Source organism: Myxine glutinosa, chromosome 2 (assembly GCF_964187855.1).
Source record: "Myxine glutinosa chromosome 2, kmMyxGlut1.1, whole genome shotgun sequence".
Lineage (NCBI taxonomy): Eukaryota > Metazoa > Chordata > Myxini > Myxiniformes > Myxinidae > Myxine > Myxine glutinosa.
The window spans coordinates 192,663,024-192,689,663 of NC_136262.1; the positions used below are offsets into that span (position 1 = coordinate 192,663,024).

Consider the following 26,640-nt stretch of genomic DNA (forward strand, 5'->3'; position numbering starts at 1 on the left):
AAACGCCATGGTGCCTATCGTTAACACCTGTTAACCTTCACCCCAAGACTTTCCCCAATTTCTCAAAAAAAAATATTACCAATTAATAATTAATTAATAAATTTTAATTACCAAAAATATTATTATTTTATTATTTTATACACTTTTAGATCCCGGACGTAGACCCAATTGCGAAACCGCAAATCGTAATTTGGACGAGCCCCCAATTCTGTTACGGGGTCCTCCCGGTAACTACCTGGTCTTGGTGACCCCCGGACCGTGGGAGGGACCCCGCCAGAAAGATATATGGTTTATACGCTTTCGTAACGCAATCAATATGAATTCCGGTCAAGAAGAAACCCCACACCAAGGATCCGGAATAATCAATAATATATTCACTGAGCAATCAACAACCATCAACAATGCACAATCAATATTACAACCATGTGAACTCATCTACACAAACTCTAAGATGGCCATCTTAATCTTATACATTCCTCACGTGAGCCCCACTCCTGACTCCCTCCGTGGTCAATGTCTCTCCTCTCCGCACACGGGCGGTTGAACGAGCCCCGGGCGGACGTGCTCTAAACGTGCCGTCTCGGACTGGGGCCGCGGCTGCAGCGCACCTCCTTGCCAAGCCACGGGGCAAACCCAGCGCGGCGTCCAACGTGCGCGAGGCCCCAAGTGCGACCCTTACGCGTCCTTGTAGATGGGCAAAAACCCAGCGCGGCTTCCGACGCGAGCGAGGCCCAACGTGCGGACCCGTACGCGTCTTTGTAGACGGGGCAAAACCCAGCGCGGCTTCCGACGCGAGCGAGGCCCAACGTGCGGACCCGTACGCGTCTTTGTAGACGGGGCAAACTGTCCCGGACGCTTGGTTTCGTGCACGAACTCACGGTGACTGGACGTGTCAAAAGGTATTTACCGCCCAGGTAACTCCTCTCGCCAGACGTTTCGCAACGGCGCGTTTTCCGCGCAGCGTAAGGTCGATTCCACCTTCTCGTCGTCGCGGGGCGAGGAAGAAGGAACCTTCCTTTCCCTCGTGTCTTTTTCCTCCCTTTCCCGTCACTTCCGCTTCCGGCCACTTCCGTTTCCTGCCACTCTTTCAGAAGGGCTCCTGACCCTCCAACCACAACAACTACACAACAACTTAATATACTACACACGGAAGCAAAGACCTGCATGGTACTTCACATACATTCACATAAATATGTAACAGTCAAACTATGGTTTGCGGGTTCAGTGGATGACAAAAGTGAATTGGTTAGATTTTGGTGAAGATCCGGATCTTGATGTGAATCCGATAATTTTAAAGTGATTCTTCACCGTTGAGAGATGGGCCAAAAACGATATATGGCACGATATTTCAAAAAGTAGTGGACAGATTATGACAAAACTTGGTGTGTGAGTTGGGTAGGTGACAAGAATAAGCTGATTAGATTTTGGTTCAGGTTCGGATGCAGATCTGGACTATCAGTGGAGAGAAAACGTAAACTGTTTGGCCTTGTGGAGATATACACTATGTGGAGGTATTTTGGGATTTAAAAAAAGACAAAAAAAGCCTTAGGCAGTTGTTTATTGTTATTTAATGTGTTGGAATCTTAAAGTCAAGTGTAATACATTGCACAACATCACCAGCTGCTTTAATACAACATTCAATTCCTCTATTATATGGATGTTTAAAAAAAACATTCGAATATATAATTATGTGATCATCTGTTTGCATTTTTGTCAAATTAGGCAAGATAATTTACATTTTCTTTCAAAGAATAATTAAAAGTCTTTACATATACTTATCCCGGAGTCATTCTATAGATTGCAAGTTTGACCTTCAAGTCGGTCTCGTTGTTCTTTCTCTTGTATGTTCCACCCGAGGGCTTCATGAACCTTCCACCCTCGATTCACCCGAGGGCTTCATGAACCCCACTTGGAGTTGTGATTCGGCCCGAGCTTGTTGCTGGAGAAACAGAGCTTAAGTTGATATGGACCTTAGATCACTGAGTAAATGAGTTCACACTCTAATACCAGTAGTATTCTGATCGCTCTTGTTGCATGACTCCTGGGGAGGATTAGGTGTATAAATCACAGGAACATTATTAGAATTTATAGATCATTGGGAGTATTTTGGTACATTATGTTCAAGGGTATTTTGCCTGGGCTTGATTCCTCTGACCTTTCCCATTAAAACATAAAGCAACGAGAACGTCACTCGTAGAGTGCATTCATTCTGAACAAAAATACCATTGTTAACCTAACGCTATTATGGCCCATATACCCATATAATCCACACACCCGATTATGTCACATAGTTTATTGGCATGGTTTATGAATGTCATAAATTTAATTCTTCACTCACATCAGATCATATATCAGATATATTATGTTTCAGATTTTTCGGATAAGGATTTCAATTCAACCTATTTTGGTTGGAATAGCACTTCACTGATGACGTCATCATTATCATCGTATATACCCAATGGGGAGTTGACATATGCCAAGTTAAATTTTTTTCGTTGAGTGGTTTCGGAGAGAATGATGTCCAATGTTTTTCCTTTAATTCAATATGGCTGCCATACCACGTGACCCACGATAACAGTTATCAATAAAATAGTCCCCATGGGGAGTCCCTCCGATGTTTAAAGTTTCGCATCAGTCGGACAAGCTGTTTATAAACACCTCGGACTTTTATCTAAACTTCCACCGTTCCTCCATATTTTAAATCCATGGTTAAATTTTTATTAAAAGTTACATTTTCATGACACTAATATTAACTTTCTTTATGTCCAGTTTTAACAAGCATTTGGTGTTTAGGTGAACTTGGTGTTTACCACCACTTGGTGTTTGTTTTACCATTACCACCTTTTGTCGCTTGTACAACATTTGATACACCGAGTCTATGATTCTGCTTTGGTTTGATGGTTTCTGTAGCACAAAAACTAAAAACCGACTGATTCTGCACCCACTGCTTTTTCAATGCGGGAACTTTCAGGTGCTTCAGGACACAGGTGTGACAAATCCAACGTTGTATACATTTTAGATGAACAATTTGTGGACACGGACATATTTTACGTGTTTTGATGTGATGTCTACAGCTGTAAGTGGAATGCTCCGTAAGATAAATTACTCATGGGCACAGGGTGTGCACATATTTCACGCACTTGCTTGAGTGGGGTGACTAAATTGGGGGAGGGGAATGAATTGGTGGTGATAGAAGGTATGGGGAGAGGGTAAAGGAATTTTGAGGGTGAGAGAAGGACAGGGGCGCGAAAAGGTATGTATGGAGTGCACAGGTGTGGAGGGGGCGAGGTGTCAAAATTACTCGGATGTTTGTGTACGAGGTAAATATAAATGTACCCTTATCTGATCTTATGTAACCACAAATGACCTATAATGCTTTGACAAGTGGAGAATGTCGTTTGTGTGGTTGTGTTGGCACCAGGGGATTGTATGTGCACTCAAAGTTACATGGAGAAGACTTTTCTAACTTGCGTTGCAGTACTTAAACAAGTGTGGCCAAAATAGTTTTGAAACAAGAAAGAGCAATCAGAGATTGCAAACCCTTGCCAGGATGTATATTGAGTTGTTTTTAAGGCTTTTGTGTTAAAACAAATGTGGCGGCCGAACCACGTGAACGATGACATCATCATTGTTTTTTTTTTCTACACTAATTGATTCCTAGATTATGCTCAATAAATTTCATCTTGATCGGGTGAAGTTTTGTACTTGTCAAATTATGACGTCATAATGGAGGCACCTATGACATCATCATTAACATATTTTATTCCCCATGGAGAGTTCTTTACAATGAGCCATGTCTCAATTTTTTCTATGCAGCGTTTGCGGAGATATCGAGGTACAAATGTTTTCGCTTTTTCCAAGATGGCGCCCATACATGACCTATGACGTCATAATTATCATTAAAAAATTATACAGGTGGAGTTGCACCTATGGTGAACATTTCCTGTCAATTGGACCAACGGTTGCAGAGAAAGACATATTTATTCTGTGTGGACAAATAAACAGACAGACAAACAAACAGACAGACAGACAAACGGACTCAAATGCAATACCCTCTCCTTGGGCGAGGGTAACTCAGGATTTAAGCCTGTGAATTATCCTTGTACATGCTTTTGATACCAGTATGCTAAAAGCTGAACCTGTTTATATTTTCAGGATAGACCCAAATAATAAGGAATAGGATGCCTGCTTCTTACAGTGGAGGTCTAGTAGGATTATTGTCCCCCGTCGCACCACGGAGCGAAAGGAGAACTATGGTTTTCCCGTCCGTCCGTGCGTCCGTCTGTGCGTGCGTGCGTGCGTCCGTCCGTGCGTCCGTCCGTGCGTACGTGCATGCGTGCATAAGCGAAAGACCGAATTCTAATTTGGTGTGTGGGTGCAACCCACGTCAAAATCCAAGATGGCCACCGCCATGTATGTCTGAAACTTGTGAGCAGAATATCTTGAAAAATAAGCGAAGTACCAACTTCTGATCTCGTGTGTGGGTGTATCGAGGCAGAAGGAAGAACGCTATTGAAAATTGGGTCGCCACGTCAAAATCCAAGATGGCCGCCGCCATGTATGACTGAACCTTGTGAGCGGAATATCTTAAATAAGCGAAGTACCAACTTCTAATCTGGTGTGTGGGTGTATCTCGGCATAAGGAAGAACGCTATCGAAAATGGGGTCGCCACGTCAAAATCCAAGATGGCCACCACCATATATATGTCTGAACCTTGTGAGCAAAATATCTTGAAAAATAAACGAACTACTAACTTCTAATCTGGTGTGTGGGTGTATCTACACATAAGGGAGAACGCTATTGAAAATTGGGTCGCCACGTCAAAATCCAAGATGGCCGCCTTGCGTCTTCCACTTTGTCAACTCACATCACTTCACCAACGGGGGACCTTGGCATAACGCTTGTTGTCCCCTGTCACACCGCGGAGCGAAAGGGGGACTATGGTTTTCCCCTCCGTCCGTGTGTGCGTCCATCCGTGCGTGTGTGCGTGCATGTATGCGTGCGTACATGCGTGCGTAAGCGAAGGACCGAATTATAATTTGGTGTGTGGGTGCAACCCACGTCAAAATCCAAGATGGCCGCCGCCATGTATGTCTGACGCCATGTATGTCTGAACCTTGTGAGCGGAATATCTTGAAAAATAAGCGAAGTACCAACTTCTAATTTGGTGGGTGGTTGTATCTCGGCATAAGGAAGAACGCTCTTGAAAATTGGGTCGCCACGTCAAAATCCAAGATGGCCGCCACCATATATATGTCTGAACCTTGTGAGCGAAATATCTTGTTCTTTCTACTTTCCATTATAAAGTATTTATAAACCAGACAAGCTAGAATGGGATACAGGTTATTGGTGCAATGGCCAATTGCCACTATACAAATGGCGCATATGGCCAAAATATTGGGGGTGGTACACCACAAAGTCAACTTAATGACATAAATTGTGTTTTGTGAGGTTTATTGATCAATCCCAGTGATGCTTTTGTCAAAATGATGACTGGCTACATATATCCAGCATCTCAATTAGCTAGATTACCAATGTCAGACTCGTATACCATGACTGTGTCAGACAACACTGTACTGAACCAACACCCTGTGCCACTATGACAATTTCCATTATGCATCTATTTGACCTCTTGTTGTTTTACAGCAGCAAATTACAAGCTAAACTGGCTCGGTGGTGAAATAGTTACAGCGTCTGCTCCAAGTCTGGGAGGTTGGCGGTTCCAAACGCCGGCCGAGTCCTACCAAAGACTTTAAAATGGTACGTGCTGCTTCCTTGCTTGGCACTCAGCATTTAAAGGGATAAGTGCACCGACAATTCCCTTAGGTTGGTATCCTTGGGGAGGAAATTCCTCCTGAGGTAATTCTCTGTGGAGTGCGGTGAGAAAGGCGGCATCATTGTTAAAGAGTCGCTGGTACCCAGAGTGCCCCGGGAAGTGACGTCACTTCCTCAAACCTCGGTGGCTAGGTTTGTTTTTATGCCTCCGTCAACTAAGTCGCCAAAGGCATTATGTTTTCAGGTTGTCCGGCTGTCCATCCATCCGTCCGTCTGTGATAGGTTTTCATTACCGCGATAACTTGAGAACGGCTGAAGGGATCTTCGTCAAACTTGGTGCAGGTATTATATGTACAATGAGGTAAAGATGAACTGATTCGATTTTGGGGTCACGAGGTCTAAGGCCAAAGGTCAGAGGTCATGTTAGGTAAAAATCCTGTTACCAACTTTTAACTTTTTAAAATATCATGTTATATATCGCTTTTCGCCCGATCTCTCAATGGTGAAGAATCACTTAAAATTAAATAATTATCGTATCCGAATCCAAATTCAGATCTTCACCAAAATCAAATAGATTCTTCCTTGTCACACACACACAACCTGTCCACCAAGTTACTTGTTAAGTAACTTGTGAACCAGTGATGGGATTCTGACCAAATTTGGTACACTTATGTAGAATAATATAAAGATGAACTGATTAGATTTTGGGGTCAAGAGGTCAGAGGACAAAGTCTGAAATAGGTCTATATACTTGAGAACAGCTGAAGTGATATAATTCAAACTTGGCGCAGGTGTGCATAATGCTGTAAAGATTAACGGAATAACTTTTGGGGGCAAAGGTCAAAGGTCAAAGTCCGTAATATGTCTATAACTTGAGAAGGGCTGAAGTGATCTAATTCAAACTTGGCACAGGTATGTATAATGATGTAAAAATTAACTGATTAGAATTTGGGGCCTAGAGGTCAAAAGTCAAAGGTGAAAGTCTGTTATAGGTCTATAACTTGAGAATGGCTGAAGTGATCTAATTCAAACTTGGCACAGGTATCCGTGATAGTTATAATGATGTAAAGATTGGGGTCAAAGGTCACAGGTCACAGGTCAAAGTCAAAGTCTGTAATAGGTATGTAACTTGAGAATGGCTGAAGTGATATAATTCAAACTTTGTAAGGGTATGTATGATGATGTAAAGGTTAACTGATTAGAATTTGGAGGCAAAGGTAAAAGTCTGTAATAGGTCTACAACTTGAGAACTGTGGAAGTGTTCTAATTCAAACTTAGTACAGGTATGTATAATGATGTAAACATGAACTGATTAAATTTTGGGGTCAATAGGTCAAAGGTCAGAGGTCATGTCAGGTAAAAATGTGATAACTTGAGAAGAGCTGAATGGATTTCAATCCAACTTTGTACAAGTATTATATTGATATAATAATGTGGGCGGGGGCATATCGGTCAATGTCGTGACGTAGAAGAGTGTCGTACTAGTTCTTGTATGGCAGTCCTGTGTTGTCTCGTGTATTCATCTGTATGTCCATGTGTGTGAAATGTGTGTAGCAGCTCCACGACGAGCCTGAGATCCCGTAAAAAAAAACAAAAAAAAAATTGAACATCTTGAAGCAAGTTGAACATGTGTGGTCATGCTTGGCAGACATCTGCTTGTCATCACTTTTCCAACCTGTTGTCACAACACAATTGTACGGAAAAGTAAACGTCACCTGAGTAGATGTTCTACAGGACAATGTCACCCTCTTTTATATGATCTCTTGTCATCTCCAGCACGCTATTACTTAAAGAAAAGGCCTTTCAACCCATTTCAGCCAACTTCTGATTAACGCCAAACTGGCAGGCCTTGAATCACAGTTTGCTTTCACTACATGAACGAAATGGAAGTACTTCTGTACTTCAAGTGAGCCATCTACTAATGAGAGGCAAGGATATTGTTGTGGAGTGCATATATTTACAAAGTATGGAATAGGTAACAAGACAATGAAAATGAAAGGTATGTGAGATGATGATTAGTGTGACATGTGATGTGATATGTGACATGAGATGCAAAGATTAGTGCAGACAAACCAGAAATATTTGGTGGATCAAATGGTCCCGCCCAAGCCTGGGTGAGTTCTCGTCTGCTTCGATCGCAGGTCACAGTTGCACACCTAACTCTTTCCTCCTGCTGAGGGAGTCCTGAATCCAAGTCAATCCGAGAACTCATTGGAACTCCCATTGCCCAAGGTGGGGCGTAGTTTGAAGGACGTCCGGCTGATGGGTGATGGTATGGTGCTGGAGCTGTCCAAAATGATGCTGGAAAATGGCGGCTTGCTTCAGACACTGGAGCAAATAAAACGAGAGGTGTTATTCCTTTTGTTTATAGTGGAGTGGCATAGCAACAATATTGACAACAATTGTGCAATTTTTATTTATTATAAAAACACCAAGTTTGGCACACAGTTAGACAAATACATTATGAACAAATCTGGATATTGGCGAATCGCAGATTTGCCCCCTGACGGCCGTGGCAGCCATTTTACAAAATTGCCGCCAGCAGTTTCAATAAGTTCACTAGTTCACTAGTATGCTGATATCTGAGCACCAGAAGGTGAAATTAAAGGCTGATTTACATATTGAAAAACATAAACTTGCTTAAAACAGATTTATTGTGATGTTTATTGTTTTAATGGCCTCATTAACCTGCAGAATACGAGAATGTCACGCATTCGTGGTGCCATCTGCTAACTCACTTGACCAAGAGCAAAGAAGAAGATCACCAGTGAGGAATAACTTTGCCTGTCAGGGAGATCATGTGTGGGGCCAAACACTGTTATCATCATTAGAGCTACCTCCACCGATCGGCTGGGGTTGGACCAAAACAGAAGAAGGTTTGTAACGACAACAATGGATGACACTACCTGAGGCATTGCCGACCTGCTGTGAACTCGTTTCTGCAAGTGCAAGAAGGGTTTTATTAAGCGCTGCAAATGCAGAAAGGCTGGACTTAAATGCACAGCGCTGTGTGCGTGCGAGGGGGAATGCACTTTATATTTAATAATACCATTATTCTGATGTTTTTTTTTTCATTGTTTTTTATCTTCATAATAAATTTGGTTATCTTCATAAACTTCCCTGGCCTTGTAACTGATTAATTAAGAGCCCTCACGAAGTGGCTTAAGCACTCCAACAAGCACTCCAACGACATTGTGATAAGGAACGGCTGGCTTGGCAAGCGATAGCAAGCTGATTGCTTCTGATTGAAATGGCTGAGGAATTTTAAAAACAGAGCGCAGGTACAATTGAGTGACACCCTATCCCATGGAAGCATGAATTAAGTTAAAATTATTATCAAGTCTCTTTTGCTCTCTCTCATGCACAGATTTATCCCATCTCGTCTTCAGTTGTCATACCCTTCCTCCCGTCCATGGTACACGGAATCTTGTGGTGAGGCTGTTGCCCAGAAACAACTTGCCTTCGTCTCCTGGAAAGCAAATCCAACGGAAGGAAATCTCATTTCCTTTCACAAAGCCCGAAACAAGTGTGTGTCCACCCTCAGGAGAGCCAGGAAACAATATCTCTCCGTTCTCAAGACCGAACTCTCTTATCTGTCTCCCTCTTCCAAATCCTGGTGGCGTCTGGTCAAATCCGTTTCTGGTGTTTGTTCCCCCTCCATCCCCTCCCTTACCTCAAACGGCTACACAGCTGACTCCGCACGTGAAAAAGCTGAATGCCTCAACTCTGTGTTTGCCTCTAAATCTTGTGTCCCAAACCCATCCCTCTCTGTACCCACCATACCCAGTCGTACCCTGCTGCTCCTGGACTCCGTGTCCTTTCCTCCTGACAAGGTGGAAAAGTTTCTGTCAACCCTCGACTCTGATTCTGCAACTGGACCCGACGGCATCAGCCCACGGGTCCTAAAATCCTGCTCTGCTGCTCTATCTCACCCTCTCTCTGTTCTCTTCACCCTCTCTTTTGCTCAAGGTCAACTGCCATCTGCTTGGAAATCAGCCAACATCACCGCTTTGCACAAAAAAGGTGCAAAAACAGATCCTAGCAACTACAGACCAATCAGCCTTCTCCCAATTATCAGCAAAGTCATGGAATCCATCATTGCTTCTGATATGAAATCTTTCCTCTTCTCCAATGGCTTGATCTCTGATCATCAATTTGGTTTCAGACCAGGTCACTCTACTCTGGACATGCTGCTTCTGCTGTCTCAACAATGGATGGAGGTCCTCAATGCCAAACAGGAAATTAGAGCTGTCTCCCTCGACATATCACGTGCCTTCGACACGGTCTGGCACCCCGCTCTGCTCACCAAATTCTCCTCCTTTGGTATCCATGGAAATCTCCACGCATGGCTGGCGGACTTCCTCTCTAGTCGTCGTCAACGTGTGGCCCTGAATGGGTTTCTCTCATCTCCTCTTCCTGTTCAGGCTGGAGTTCCCCAAGGCAGTGTTCTGGGCCCCGTGCTTTTTCTGGTCTTCATCAATGATCTCTCTGACTCTCTCGAAAATCCTCTCTATCTCTTTGCTGATGACTTCACTCTCTGCCGCTCCATTCCTCTTCCCTCAGATCGGCAGTCTGCTGCCTCCTCACTCTCTGAAGACCTGGACAAAATCACAGACTGGTCAAACAAGTGGAACATGTCTTTCAATCCTGACAAATCTCACACTCTTACTATGTCTCTCCGAAAAGATCGACTGGACAACCCTCCCATCTACTTTCTCAACAATCCTCTCCAAGAAGTTCTGTCGCTCAAGATTTTGGGTCTCACTATCTGCCATGATCTTTCTTGGGAAAACCACATTTCCAAGCTGGCCTCCAAAGCCAGTCGCCGACTGGGCATCCTCCGTCGTGCGAAGTCCTTCCTCGGCACACCTGAGCTCCTCACCACATACAAGGCTTTCATCCGCAGCTCAATGGAATACTGTTCTCCCCTATGGGCCGGTGCTCCTGCCTCACACCTAGCTCGGCTTCACGCTGTTGAAACCAAAGCTTTCAGAATTATTGGAATCTCCCGCGATGAAGCTATCTCTGAGGGCCTTTCACTCACTCACCGCAGGCAGGTAGGTGGTCTTTCTGTCTTCTACCGACTCCTCTCCGGCCTTGCACCCCCAGCTCTCTCTGTGCTCTGTCCCCCAAATATTCCTACAGGTCGCACAAGATCTGCCAGCAACCCTCTGATGGTTAAACTGCCGAAATCTCGGCTCTCCGCTCACCTTCACTCTTTCATTCCTCTTTTCTCCCGCCTCTGGAACAAACTCCCTCACTCCCTTCAATCCCACTCCTCCCTCCAGGTCTTTAAAACAGCTGTTCACCACCATCTCTTATCTTCCCCCATCCAAAACCTTGATCTTTTCTACCCCCGCTAATTCACCCCAGATCCACCTTGTTTGAAATTCCAACTTCTTTCCTGGAAGTCCTGGCAGTGTCCATATGTTTTATACCTCTCCCACTGCCCCCTTCCCACGCCCCCCCCCCCAAAGCCCTCGCCCTCTCTCAGATCTCTCGATGTCTCCATGTCTCTCGGTCCCTGCTCTCAAATGTTGTGTTTGTGTCCTTCCCCCTCTCTCCCAATCTTGTCTACCGCTCCCTATGTTATATGTTTTATGTGTCGGTTTGTCTTTCTGTGTGATTAATGTTCGCTCTTTCACGAGCCTCGATATTGTATACAAAAAAAAAAAAAAAAAAAAAAAAAAAAAAAAAAAAAAAAAAAAAAAAAAAAAAAAAAAAAAAAAAAAAAAAAAAAAAAAAAAAGTTAAATTTAAAAAAACTAACCCCAGAATGAGAATGACAGCTTCACTTAAATAAATGCATATACAGTCACATGAAAAAGTAAGTACCCCTCATGTAAAGTTTTGACCTTTTCAACATATTTCAACATACAGCTATTTGATCTTCATTTCAACAATATTGAAAGATAAAGGTGATATAATATAACAAATATCATGAAACATTTACATTTTGTAGTCCATTGTATAATTTAAATAAACGTGAATGCAAATTTCGCATGTGGAAAAAGTAAGTGCACCCTTGGCTCTAATAGGTGGTATTGCCCCCTTTGGCAGAAATAACCTCAAGTAGGCGTTTCTTATAACTGTCGACCAGTCTCTGACATCGACTGGGAGAAATTATTTCCCACTCCTCCATGCAGAATTCTTTCAGCTGTGCGATGTTTGATGGGTGTCTTGCATGCACTTGCTCGTTTCAAATCCCCCCACAACATCTCGATGGGATTTAGATCCGGGCTTTGACCTGGCCATTCCAGAACCCTCCATTTCTTTCTTTTCAGCCATTCCTTGGTGGATTTACTGGTATGTTTAGGGTCATTGTCATGTTGCAAGGTCCACGTTTGGTTGAGCTTCAACTTTCCGACAGATGGCCTCACATTATCCTCAAGCATCCTCTGGTACAATGAAGAATTCATAGTGGATTATATGACGGTGAGCTCCCCAGGCCCTGATGCAGCAAAGGTGCCCCAAACCATAGTATTTCCACCACCATGCTTTACAGTTGGTATCAGGTTCTTGTGGTCAAATGCTGTCTTTGGTTTTCGCCAAACATGTCTTCTGGTACTGTGGCCAAATAGCTCTACCTTTGACTCATCTGTCCAGAGAAAATTGTTCCAGAAGTGCTGGTCTTTGCCCAAGTGCTCATTGGCAAACTTGACCGGTAGACAGTTATAAGAAACGCCTACTTGAGGTTGTTTCTGCCAAAGGGGGCAATACCACCGATTAGAGCCAAGGGTGTACTTACTTTTTCCACATGCGAAATTTGCATTTATGTTTATTTAAATTATACAATGGGCTACAAAATGTAAATGTTTCATGATATTTGTTATATTCTATCACCTTTATCTTTCAATATTGTTGAAATGAATATCAAATAGCTGTATGTTGAAATATGTTGAAAAAGTCAAAACTTTACATGGGGTGTACTTACTTTTTCACGTGACTGTATACACTTGGTTATAAAAATCGCTAGAAACGGTAAATTTTGTCAGGTTTCACACCAGATTTGGACATTTATTTCGTCTACAGCATCCAATCCTCATATCCGAATTCTAAGGCAAGGCATGCTCGAGTAGGCCGAAACAAAATGGCGGCTTAATAACCCAGTGAGGTGCAGTGGGCTGACCATTATGGCAGGCCGCCATATTGGTAAGCCTTTTTCGTTTTTTTTTCCTTATGAGCACCTCATGAATCATCTTCAAAAAGGGTGTTATAACACACCCAAACACCCAGTTTTCATCATTGCAATCTGTTTGAGGCCCAGGTGTATGCATGCAATGTTTGGGGCCACTAGGTTTCATGGTTTTGGAGTTATGGAGGAGACAGACGGACAGACGGACACTGCCTTTCATTATTATAGATATGGTGATGACTGCTGACGGGGAACAATACAACACTGGTGAACTTGGACAGTGCTCGGAAGAAAATACTGCTACGTTTGTGGGGGGTAAATGCAGAAATGCCTAAGTCAAGATTGAATCGTGTAGATTAGCATGCTCCGTATGTTGCAAAGCCATCTCAGTGTATCTAAGTAGTGTCGAATGTCCGGTTAAGTGTTTAGGTGTCTCCACACTGAGGAGTGGAGTTGTGCTGTCTAGGTAGGGTCTGTATGATTAAATCCCATGTGTGTAAATGCCTTTTGTAATTTTTCCTAATGTTCTAATAAAACTCAGCCGGCCAGGCAATGGACTCATTCGCTCACCATGCTGCCAGGGTTAACCAACACCAAACAGCATTTGCCGATCGGCACGTAAATCGCGCCTCACGGCCAACGGCATCGTCTGAACATTCCCAAACAATGACTGGACTCCGCCCCCCGGCGACTCGTAATGGGGAGGCCATGCCCCATCCTTCATGATTGAGTAGCGCTCGATGATTGGACAGAATGTGACATCAGCATGGAACATTCGAGAGCTGGAGAAAGAGAATGCGCTCTCACCATATTGGTCTCTCTTGTCCCGGGTTTGGTTGTGGGCGGTCGCAGTCTTCTCTTCTGGTCCTGGTCTTAATCGTGGCGGTTGCTTGGTTGTTTTGGGTGGGAGGATGACGGATGCTCATCTGTGTGCGCCAGGGAGACCATAGGAGCCGAATTAGCAAAGAAAGATCCTGCCTACTTGCCTCACTCCAGAGACTGGCTGCGGACGTGATTCCGTGCCATCTTGTGCGTTTCCGTCGCAGTGGTTCGAGGTGACGACCAGCAAGCCTTACCAGCCATTTGGGGACACAAAGCTGTGTGCAGGCTGATTACCAAAACATTATTTATTTTCTTTCATTATCTTTTCCCCTTGTTTGTATACGAGTCTGAGTGGCGGCGTCTCAATTAGGAATTTTACTTTTTAACCTCACCTTTCATTGTTATTTGCATTTATTTTCAATTTTATCATTATTTGTCAAATCTTACTTTTCTTGTATTGTGGATTTTGCTGTCCCATATTTGTGTTTGTGGGTTCGTATAACCCCTGTGTGTGTTCCTGATTAGGTAAGGCTCGGGCCTTCCTGCGGTCGCCAAAGAGAATCCCATCAAGGTTCGTAGTATGCCTCGGATTTGAAGCTCGTTTCGGCCATTTGTCCTCTTGAGGTCTTAACCCTGGGGACCCGACAATACTTTTAGGAAGCTCAAGAGCCAGATGAATTTGAAACTGAACGACAAGGAGGCCAAGTACCATGCTGCAGCCAAGCAATTGGTCATTTTGCTCAGTGGAGCATCCTATGATGTCTTCGCCATCGACCTTTACTATTACAAAACATGTTGAAGTAGCTTAAACTGTGTTTATGATCCCAGGACACCCACCATGGATGACATTGAGAATGAAAAGAAAATATCGCAAGTTATAGAAAAGTTTCCGAGGTTGTTTGCCCGCAAAGTTATCAAGGATAAGGAGGCCTGTCTGATGACAGCTTTGCTTTAGGATATAAAGGAGATGAGCTGAGATCATGACCTTGATGATCCACCAATCAGTAACACATCAACACTAAAGCAGCGGCTGATACATAAATTTGGTGATTCCATCGGTTTTCCTTTGGCCTTGGAGGCAGCTTGTTGTATACCCCAATGGAATCAATCCCATGATTTAGTCAAAAGCAACTCTCCTTGGCCAATGACTCTGTGAAGATGATTAACGAAAGCATTTTCAAGGTTAGTTCAGCAGAAGCTTTCACAGAGGGAACTTGCAAAATGGCCTGTCGATACAGAAGATCTCCCTGAACACTTGCTCCCTACCTACCCCTGTGCTGTATCTACAATGCTATTTGCTGGTCAATACAGTATATCCAAAGAGATCTAAAAATAGCCTTGACTACATCACTGTTGCAAGTAATTCTCAAGCAGAAAATAAATCAGCAATAAGCTAGAGTTGGGAAGAGATCTCTGGTGAGTGTTCACCATTGTGAACTGCCTTGAGTGTCACCATAAATCGCCTCACTGGTAGCAAAGAAGCAACTACTCTGCTTTAACATGTGGAGGGGGAATACCTTACACAGATGTCCGCAACTTGAACAACAACTGGGCAAAATCGATAACCATGCAGCACAAAAAAAAGCTTCCTCCCGGTTTCATGAAGGGCTGCAGTGTACATGTGACGTTTGATAATTCAAATGGAAGACAGCAGGTGCTGACTGGGGCCCACGCGACTCACCACAACACTGGAACTATTTTCCAAGCCATATATCCCAGTGATGTCACCACCAACCCTAAACCTCAAGAAGAAATGCCTGATATCACTGAACGAGAGAAGACAGACAATGGATCCTTCAAAATTTCCAAGAAACGGATACTCCCTCCACCATTCCAAAATTTTAATGATGAATACAAAGAATCGCTGTTTCTAGATGAAAAGTTGAAACAGAACATCGCCTGGTTTTTAGTGGGTGACATTGGCGATGAATGTCTACTAGGCGTATATAAAGATCAGTTGGGTCCGGTAGATTCTAGGGCAACTTTCATGAAGGGTGTTACCAGTTGCATAACAACGAAATGCAAGCTTGAGTATCTTTCCGTTGTTCCTCCAGATGACACCCTCGTGAGGTGGTATATGCACACGATGATGAAGCCATCAATTGTAAGATGTTGATCGTTTCCTGGATCCATCAGGGAAAGTATGACAAAATCATTCCTCTCATCGGTGGGTTTCGCACAATCCTGGGGTAGATCTCAAGATGCTGTACAAGAAATATGGTTGTCTAGGATTCAGTAATTGGTGGGTTGATGATGGAGCTTTTGCTATTGATGGAGTTGATTGATGGGTTGATGCTGGAGCTATAACTATAACTTAGCTATAGCATTACTATGGAAGCGTCTGTTTACATAAGCAGTTGTTTGAGGTCCTATTGAGGTACCGTTTGAAGACCTGCAATATCAACCTTCACCAGAACACAAAAGTCATGATTGCTAACCTCAGACGCCATGTTATCCCAGGAAATGCGAAATACCTCATGACTTACCAGGCTTCAGCAAAACCTGTTCTTCATTAACATTAGTGGAAGGAACACAGGCCAAGCTGGCTGTGGAATATCTCAGGGACATTTCTGCAATGCTGGCGCTGATAAAGGCAGTCCAAGAAAAGTGCATTAAAAGACACTTAACTGCAGAACATTGAAAGACACTTAACTGCAGAATCACAATAGGTTTTGATGTTATTTGGAGATAATATTAGATTAGTTATCAGGAAGAATAACTCTAATATCAAATTCACTATCCCTAGTTCTGATATAATTAGCGACTCTCAATCTCCATTTTGTGGCATACAATCCGGTTCTGGGTGATTAAAAACGGCAGATATTCAATTTTTCGACTTTTTGTGACCATTCAAGATCATGGCGGCCATATTGGATTTGTGATTGAGTGCAAATTTACTCCAAAATGAGCTACTTGTGCATAGTTCCAGCATGTATGGTTGGCAAAAAACTGATTCCAGGCTCACAGAATATATATCCAAGCCGACCAAATACAGTACTTTAAAAGTCTAATTTAATGGCATTTGGCAGCCTGTTACGGATTCGTAACTTCCGTTATTGTGGTTTTCACCCACTTGACGTAGTTCTGATATTATGTACTATTATTATCTTCAAAAGGCTTATTATTCAGGAACGGTTATCTATCTATAATTCCACTAATCTCTGTGTGTATGTTTGTTTGTATGTTTGTCTGTGACCGCTGTTTCTCGACAACTACCGGTCCGATATACTTGAAACTTGCCAGGTATATTGCTGGGGACCCGAGGATGTGCCTTTTCAAGGTTTTAAATTAATCGCAGAAGTAGTTACCGAGCTATGTCCAAAAAACGATTCAACCAATCAGAGAGCAGCGAGCTATCACGTGTGCCGAACGTGGCGAACAGACTCTGCCTCGGATGGCACATTTGAGAGCGTATTCATTTATTTCCCGTCGGCAAACTATGTTGCCGTTAAACTATGTTTTAAAACTAATTAAAACTAATTTGCGATTCATCGTAACTGCGATTCGTAACTGCCGTTCGCTTTGGCTTTGCGAATGGACCAAACCATTTCATGTAAATAGAGGGGGGGGATTGTCACCGTACTCGCAAGCCGTTCGCTTTGGACCAAACCATTTCATGTAAATAGAGGGGGGGGATATAATTTTAGATATAGATATAGTACGGGCATGCCCTAGTCTATCTATAATTCCAGTAATCTCTGTGTGTATGTTTGTTTGTCTGTGACCGCTGTTTCTCGACAACCACGGGCCCGATATACTTTAAACTTGCCAGGTATATTGCTGGGGACCCGAGGATGTGCCTTTTCAAGGTTTCATATTAATCGGACAAGTAGTTACCGAGCTATGTCCAAAAAACGATTCAACCAATCAGAGAGCAGCGAGCTATCACGTGTGCCGAACGTGCCGAACAGACTCTGCCTCGGACGGCACATTTGAGAGCGTATTCATTTATTTCACGTTGGCAAACTATGTTGGCGTTAAACTATGTTTTAAAACTAATTAAAACTAATTTGCGATTCTTTCGCTTTCCTGCGCGTTTGTGCACGCTATGGCGATTTCTTTACCAAACTCCGCAAGCCGTTCGCTTTGGACCAAACCATTTCATGTAAATAGAGGGGGGGGGGGGATTGTCACCGTACTCGCAAGCCGTTCGCTTTGGACCAAACCATTTCATGTAAATAGAGGGGGGGGATTGTCACCGTACTCGCAAGCCGTTCGCTTTGGACCAAACCATTTCATGTAAATAGAGGGGGGGGATATAATTTTAGATATATATATAGTACGGGCATTCCCTAGTTTAAGGTTTAAAAGGCTAACTTTAAATGATACAGGACACCGAACCGGAAAGACGAAAAGGTGCAGAGGAAGAAGCAGCGCGAGTAAAGTCGGAGAGGACGCATGCCGTCAGCGCTCCGTAACGAGCAAGGTTTACCGACAGCCGCTTGGGGATTTTGAGTTCCTGGAAGGGACATCCGGCGATAAGAATATTCGCTGGAGTGGAGAAATCTGCGTAGACAGATTTGGGGCGCTTAGATTCCGACGAATCCTCGCCTCGTCGCATCGGCTCGAGCCAGAGCCATCGGCCATCTTGAATCTCATGCTTCGGACACCTGTGAAGGTTTGCTTCGTGTCATCTTCACCCCAACATCCTACCGTCTGTCGGGGATGTGTGTGTGCGACCGCTTCGTCTCCAATTACGTTGCGGTTTGCTGAGGGAGCGGTGAAGGTGCGCCTCTGGAGGGTGCCGTTGTACAGTTTGGCGGGAAGAGCACCCTTGCCCACTGTACACGCTTTGGATATCGACTGGAGAGCGAGATTCGGGCTTCGACCGGATTTCGTTCCATTGACCGCTGGAGCGAATCCCATTCACCTTGGGAAAAGTCATAGAGACATTGAGGAGTGTCGTTGCACTCGCTGGCCGCGCCGTGAGTGACCTGACTTTATATAAGAGATATATAGAGTGCACTCTTAATGGCCATTTGTTTTACCATTATACCTGTGTGACAAGTTTGTTCATTTATAATCATTGGTGTGGTTTCACTATCAATTTTCAACACAGGGTAACATATTTTTCTGCCGGGGTTCCTCTCGGGGTTCGGAGGTTACCGAGACCAGGAGATTGTAGAGGACCCCGTAACACAGCCATTTTGGATTTTGGCCACCATATTGGATTTGAGAAAAAATGTAGAGTGATCCTTCTGCTAAATTGAAAGAATATTGTATTGGGCGGATGGAACCGCTGAGATAACTTTGACAGGAATAGGTGGTAGTTTTTCCTTGGCTTGGGCCCGTTCTAAGATTAAGACCACTGGTCAAAATGTCTGTTCTGAGCCTTGCCTAATGAGCAGCTTTATTGTCATATATTTTGTCGATTTTGGATATTACTGTCAAAGTATGTTCTTTGTTTGCATCGTTTTTACACTTTATGACTTGTATGCTATACTAGTGGGGTATGCTTCCACATTATGTAAGCAATAACAAACCGTGCTTTGTACATAATAAATAGAAGCTTGATGATTATAGGCAAGCACCACTGACCTGCTGCTAGATATTAATTTAGGTTTATTTTATTTTTATTTTTATTTTACAGATGCATTTACTGCTTTTACGTAAATTTTAATTGAGATTTTTATGTCGCAGTTTACAGTTATATAAATTACAATTTTCAAATGCCAAATATTGATTGAGTTTTTTTTATGCCTCCACCCCCGAAGGTGGCTGGCTGAACCTCGTTTTTCTCAGCAACTAGATGTCCAATTGAGATGAAACTTTCAGGGTAGGAGGGACAACCATGCAGAATGTTTTTATGATAATTGTGACGTCATATGTCACGTGGTATGGCAGCCATATTGGATTAGAACAAATAATTAAAAAAATTATTTCTCGGAAAGCGCTGAATGCAAAAATTTGAAACTTGGTGCATTGTCCATTACTTCCAATAGGGAACAAAAGCATGATAATGATGGCATCATAGGTGAAGTGGTATACCAGTCAAAAATGTTTTAATCGAATTCCTTATCCTAAAAATCAGAAATTGCATGCACATGATCTATGACCCATTTGCATTGAAATATTAAATTTATGACATGATCGGTCACATGGTTTGGCAGCCATATTGGATTTAACCTAAAGCCTTAAAAAAGCATCTTCTCCCAAACCACAAAACGGATTGACTCGTTACTTTATGTGTCATTGACGAGGCATGGCGATTAAAAGATTATCAAGAAAACATCATTGGTCACATGGTGTGGCAGCCATATTGGATTGAAGGGAAATATTAAATAATTATATCTCTAAAGCCCCTTACCCTATCGATGCGAATTTTTTACAAATATCATCTACCACCATTGCTGCATATAGTTTGAAAATGATGATGTCGTAGGTCATGTGGTTCGGCAGTTATCTTGGATATAAAAACGAACATCCGATCAACACGAAACTTCACAAACATGATCCCCTACCCATACATATGCAGAATGTACATTTTTAAGGTCATATGTTATATGGTGTGGCAGCCCTATTAGCTTGAAAGCTGATATTTTAAAAACTCCCTTCTCCGAAACTGCTTTACCGATCGATGTGAAACCTGTCATGGCTGATGAAAATGTGACACCTGAAAACAGCTGAAGGGATTTAAATCAAACTTGTTCATTTTTAGGACAGTGAACGAGGGCATCTACCCGTTGTGGGATTGTGCAGAGGCATATTGGTGACACAGTCGCATTGTTCTAGTTACATATGCGTTTACGGTTTTTTAAACTTAGTTTTCATTTACGGATGCTTTTTGACGGTTCTGGGATTTTTCCCTGTGCACTGGCTTCGTCGTCTATCGGCATGTCAAATTTCAGCTTTCTACGACTCCCAGAAGGTACCGAACAATAATATCAGAGCTATATGTATATATATATATATATAAAGCAAATATATATATGATTTCAAATATTGGTTGTTTTAGCTGTTAAAAACCGCATTAAAATAAATAAAAACCGCATTATAAAAAAGTTTGAAAAGAGATCACTATATTCAACGTCTAGAGAGCTAGCAATTACATCACGAGATCAATATTTACCTACATGCATCAAGATCTTTTTATTGATCTTTGTTGAATAATAGTTGTTTCCTTTCAACATTTTTACATCCTCCCTGCATTAAAAAAAATATTATACATGTATATGTGGAATATCTACAGTGCCTATAGAAAGTCTACACCCCCTTTCAAAATTTTCACCTTTTGTTGACTTGTAGGCTGCAATTAAATTGCATTAAATCAGACTTTTTCCACCTTTATTTACACATCGTAACCCACAACTTCCAGGTGATAAACAATTTCTACAATTTTCAGAAAATTAACTCACACTACCCTAAAATAAAATAAAATTCCCTTATTAATAGTGTAGCAGCATAGCAAACCTGTTGTGCATTTTGTGATACAAGCACCAAATTTGGTACACTAGTAGACTATCATATTATGAAAAGATCTGGATATTGGGCCATCTCAGATTCAGAGATTTGATTTTTGCAAGATTTCGATTCGATTGGGATCGAAGAGAACACCTTATTCGTCTCCTGTACAGTGAAGTTGCCAGCCCTGAATTATCTGGCTACATCTGGGTGCTTCATTGGGAGTGCAACCGTGTCCCTCAGGTGAACAGGGACCCACCTGGCATAGTGTGTGTGGTCTAAGGCATGGAACCATGGGACCAGTTCCGTCAGGGCATCAAGGTACGTCGTGAATGAAGCCTGCCGCAGAGAACGCACGTAGACCAGTACCAACATCTCTAGTTCCAGCACAGTTGCCCAGTACTGAAAGTTGGGAATGTCTTCTCCTCTCTGGTGACACCAGTCTTCGAACTCAGGCAGGTCTTCTGCATCATCAGCATATGTCATACAGTGGCGTTCATACGCACGGTGTTGCAGGATGTGCAGTGCCGCTGCAGTGATTTGATGAGCTCTTCTTGTGCGGGTGACGTGGGCAGCTCGTAGGAAGGAGTCGGCCGTCCCTGGCGTTGCAATCTCAGCTTGCAAAATCTGCAAATCTTGCAAAAATCAAATCTCTGAATCTGAGATGGCCCAATATCCAGATCTTTTCATAATATGATAGTCTACTAGTGTGCCAAATTTGGTGCTTGTATCACAAAATGCACAATTCTTTTGAATATTTGGGCTAAGCCGCCCCACTATAAGGCTATTTTCCCTGCTATAGTGGGAGTTAGCCTTGCGGGCCCCATGATAATCATCATGGTTCTCTTTTTGAGGCAATGTTTTATGGCCGGATGCCCTTCCTGACGCCAACCCTTTAGTCGCCTCTTACGACACGCAGGGATACGGTGTACCTATTCTAAACCGGGGCACACACCGGCATTAAGAACTACCTTAACTTGATAATTAATAAACTTGATAATTGATGTTCATTATTAGACCTTGTGCTTCAGTCTTCATGTCCAGGATTTTGTTCCGTGTCATGTGTGTCAAAAATATATTATTTATTTAATTATTGAAGCCTGCATTTGTGTTTGAGTTCCGACCATCTTCAACGTGCTGACGATTCATCATTGTCTGATAACCCTCGCGGGACTAAATTATTGTTATTCACCTGATTTGATTAACTTTGCGAGTTTAGACAAGTATGGGATTAACAACACGTCATGCAACTGCTTGGGTGTCACATCAGATAAATTGGCCTTGTACCGGTCATCCATGCAGCGTTATAGCTTCAGCCAGGTTGGTTCCCACCTATACAGTAAAAAGAGTGAAGGAATACTTTTGGGTCCACACAAGAATATCTGTCAATAATATGCAGTTCAGAAAGTAGAGTCTCGGTATTTAGATATTTAAAGACGTGTTGTGCAAATAATTTATTACATGGAACAATGTTTTTGGTAACCAGCGCAATATGAAAATGACCACTTTAGTCAGGTTCACTATGTTAACAAATATAATTTCGTTCAAAATTTTGGGAGATTAGCAAACCTGTACATTTTTGGAATCATCAGAGCATGGAGAATCCGAAAATCAATGTTGGCATTTGTACAGACACCTGAATGGCCGATATTTTCATTTTCAAAATGGCCGCCATAAATACATATTTTGCGCTATCTCGGCTTATAGTCAACCTAGAAACTTAATTAAATATGCTAATCCTATGTTTTCTGGGTCAAGGAATCCAATAAAGGCCTCAAAATAGTGCTCAGGATTATAGAAAAGCAACAAACAAAGGTAATTGAAAACCATTGTCTTTATATTTGTGATATAACTGTATTACATAATACATGATATTGCAAGTCCTTTGAAGTTATAGGTATGGGTTTATAAAGCAAGAAAGCAGCCTTGTTAGTATCATATTGAACTACAAGTCCTATACACATGATCTACTCGGTCTATACCGTTCAGGAATATGCTTTTACAGATCTTCATCACTGTCCTGAGGGTCATTTTCGCAAAGGTGTCTATGCAAATGCCAACATTAATTTTTGGATTCCTCATGCTCTGAATATTCCAAAAATGTATAGTTTTGCTAATCTCCAAAAAATTTGAACGAAAAAACAGTGAACCTGACTACTTCACATCTTGATCAGATATTATCAGCCAAAGACAAATGTGAATATAAGATGACATACAAAACCGAAACAGTAATGAATACAGCTCCAACGATTGCAAAAAAGATGAAAGACAACTATAAAACGAAATACCAACAGATATACACCGACAACTGGGAGAACGATAAAAGAGCAGGAAAAAAAAAAAGAGTTGGACAGATTGGGCATAGAGAAAAAGGCTCATTGGAATGCCTAAGAAGAGGTCAGCTCAACTGGACTGGAGAACAAATCATAATAAATGCCCAAGACCAATGGATTTAAGAAAATGGTGGGACTGGGTCAATCGGACAAGTGTAGATTCTGAAAGGTAGAAACAGAAAGCATGCGTCAACTCCTATTGGGATGTAGAAACCGATGTCAAAGTAGCTTTATGCACAAAGGCACAACAACATATGTAGAGTAATCCACTAGCACTTCTGCAAAAAATTAATATCCCAGTTTCAGAAACATCAAAATGATCACTGAAAACAAGGAAGTAATGATCAAGTACGACCTGATGATCCCATCGAGCATGAACATAGAAAACAAAGCATTGTAACCTGATATAGTACTTCAGTACAAAAAAGAAAAGACAGTATGGCGAATTGACCTGTCAGTACCCAACAATTTTGGCCTAAACAACATAGAAATGAAAAAAATGACCAAATACCAGGATCTCAAAAAGGAAGTCAAAAAATCCTGGAAGAGCGCCGAAATTGTACCAGTGATGGAGCAACGGGAATGATAAAAAGAACCTCACGGAGATCTTAAAAAACATTCCTGGGAATATTACCACAAACAAAGTACAGTTGGAAGTGGCCCGTGGCTCGGTGACGATGTTCAAAAGAGCCCTCAGAACAAAACTTTGAGAACAAGAAAACTTCACAAACTGGTCCATGAATCATGATCCCTTATTGGACTCCATTCCACCTTCTGAAACCCGCACATAGAGATAACCCCCCCCCCCCCCCCACACACACACACACACACACACACACACCTATACATACACACACATACGTGCACACACTTATAAATACACACACATACACACAAACAAAGGTGGATACTTAGAGACCTGGGAGGGCTCCGTTCCACCTTATGAAACCTGCATTTGGAGTTAACAATCAACGACACACACACACACACACACACACACACACACACACACACACACACACACACACACACACACACACACACACACACACACACACACACTTCCTGGTCTTAGCAAAGGTATCATTAACTTGGCAACAACGGCATCTGTTACATTATTTGTGTACATATTGTGCAATTCTAGTTCATGTAATTATAGGCACAAGACCATATGAAAATGGAATCATCAAAGCTTTGATGGAATAAATATTCAAGAACTTTGATTTTCTTGTTGAAAAGATGTGGTAAACAATTTTGATTAACTTGCACCAAAAATAAATTTTTATTCTACAGTAGAACCTCTTTTTTAAACTCATTTATTATGTTTTAAGGAGGTACATTCTAAATTTTAAAGTGAAATACAGTGAGTGCTCGTTTCTCTCCTGCAATGATACTGTGCTGGCTAAACTGGTTTGATTTTTATCTAAGATAAAAACAATTTCTTCATGACATTCTCCTCCCATCATTCACCTTCAAATCACTCTTTCAAGCTCCTCAATCATTCTTACATTCTAATATCACTATCTTTCCCAAAAGAATACTTTTTCTCAATTTATTTTTTGTTGTTTTCTTCCCTTTCTATCTATCTTCTTAGATCATATTTTAGTGCACTTTACCTTCTTGATTACTCTTATATGTTCTGTTTTACCTGTCTACTGTTTTTTTTGTTTTTTTTTACAATGTCAAGACATCATGGAAGAGCTTGTAGAGATATAAATAAATAAATTATAAAAAACACCTATAGAGGCCATTTTTCCCCACAGAGCAGGGGTTGGCCTTTTTCGGGCACTGTGGTCCCCTTTTTTGAAGCAATGTTTTATGGATGCCCTTCCTGCCACCAACCCTGTTAGTCGCCCGCCAACCCTGTTAGTCGCCTGCCAACCCTGTTAGTCGCCCGCCAACCCTGTTAGTCGCCTCTTGCGCCACACAGGGAATTACCAGTGAAGCTGGTACTCAATTTGCCGACCTCGGAAGGATGACAGGCTGAGTCAACCCCCCTGGCATTAATTCAGCGATCGACCGGGATTTGAACCCAGGATCCTAGGATCCCAAGCTGCACCCTAACCACTAAGCCAACACCAGGCTATTGTCGAGATATTAATGAAGGATAAAAACTTTAGGGAACTTCAATGTACCTTTACATGAATTACTAGAACATTAACAGACAATGGACAAATAAACACAAAATACAGGATTCAAACCTAGGATCCGAGTTGCATGAACTAAAGTTTTCAGGCTGGAACACAAATTAGGCCAAACCATAATCGACCCTGTAAACCTCCAGATAACCCTTAGCACTGACTTCACCTTTTTCTCCTCGGAGAGCACGAATGAAGTGATTGTCCACTTGCTGCCCGCTCTCCCCTTCGTAGTACATGAAGAGCACTCTCCGGTCATCTTCCCTTTTTACCCCTTGTTCCGCAGTGTTTCTTTTGACCCTTTCACCCTGCATCTGCACAGCAACTTGCTCTCTACTGCGGTCTCTCTCCAACTTCGACTCCATTCTACTGTCTGTATTGCTCTCTATAACAGCTGACGAACTGAACTACAGGGAACATGTATCGGAATGTGGGTGTGACTGTAAAACCAGCACAACCAGAACTGTCATTTTTGTCACATTGCATATTTGCTTCAATGACTTTTGGCTTTTGCAATGAAATACTCGAGTATTGTACAAAAAAATGTATTGTTTCTGAATACAAGACACTCCAGACTATATTGTTAGATTCTAGAGATCTCCAGATGCATTGAAAATAGATCAATGGTGAGCTAATAGAGATGTTTAAAGCAATTAATTTCATCTAGAAATGTTTCTATTTGAGTTAATTGCAGTCACACATGGAGTTACAATCTCAATGAAGATTTGAGGATTAAATAAATCCAGGATGTTTAAACGGGAATATAAACGTACATTGTAAGAGGATTGTAAATACATATATATTGTTGAGGTTTTGAGATTGTACATATAACATCATTAAAGGTTAAAGGTTTGCCCCCCATAGTTAGTCCACAAGCAACACGTAGGCCCATTACAATTAGTTATGTCATAGTATGTGTAAGAGTAGGCCATTTCCCAAGTGACATCTGTGTTGTGTAAAGAATTAAGCTTAGGTCCTTTTCATTTTGCGGCCACCCTTCATTTTCATCATGGGCAAACTCGATCCCGCGCCCCAT

General features: G+C 42.2%; 1 protein-coding gene across 2 annotated transcripts; it reads right to left on the reverse strand.

The window, feature by feature from the left end:
* Window positions 1-1,545: 1,545 nt before the first annotated feature.
* On the reverse strand, window positions 1,546-26,016 carry LOC144890691 (uncharacterized). 2 transcript variants are annotated; one of them, XM_078772126.1, is made up of 3 exons: window positions 25,774-26,016; window positions 7,850-8,104; window positions 1,546-1,939 (listed from the first exon to the last, which is right to left on the reverse strand). In XM_078772126.1, exons 1-3 carry the CDS (start codon window positions 25,967-25,969, stop codon window positions 1,884-1,886), a joined length of 507 nt encoding a protein of 168 aa, XP_078628252.1. In that variant the 5' UTR covers window positions 25,970-26,016; the 3' UTR covers window positions 1,546-1,883. The 2 variants fall into 2 exon arrangements, with proteins under 2 accessions (XP_078628252.1, XP_078628253.1); XM_078772127.1 differs by having other exon boundaries at window positions 1,546-2,041.
* Between the last annotated feature and the right edge of the window lie 624 nt (window positions 26,017-26,640).

Coding starts and splice junctions, on each gene's coding strand:
- LOC144890691 (XM_078772126.1), bottom strand. CDS start 25,969: ATGGAGTCGAAGTTGGAGAGAGACCGCAGTAGAGAGCAAGTTGCTGTG. Junction 8,105..25,773: donor TGCTCTCCGAGGAGAAAAAG/GTGAAGTCAGTG, acceptor TATTTGCTCCAG/TGTCTGAAGCAAGCCGCCAT. Junction 1,940..7,849: donor TGATCCACCAAATATTTCTG/GTTTGTCTGCAC, acceptor CTGTTTCTCCAG/CAACAAGCTCGGGCCGAATC.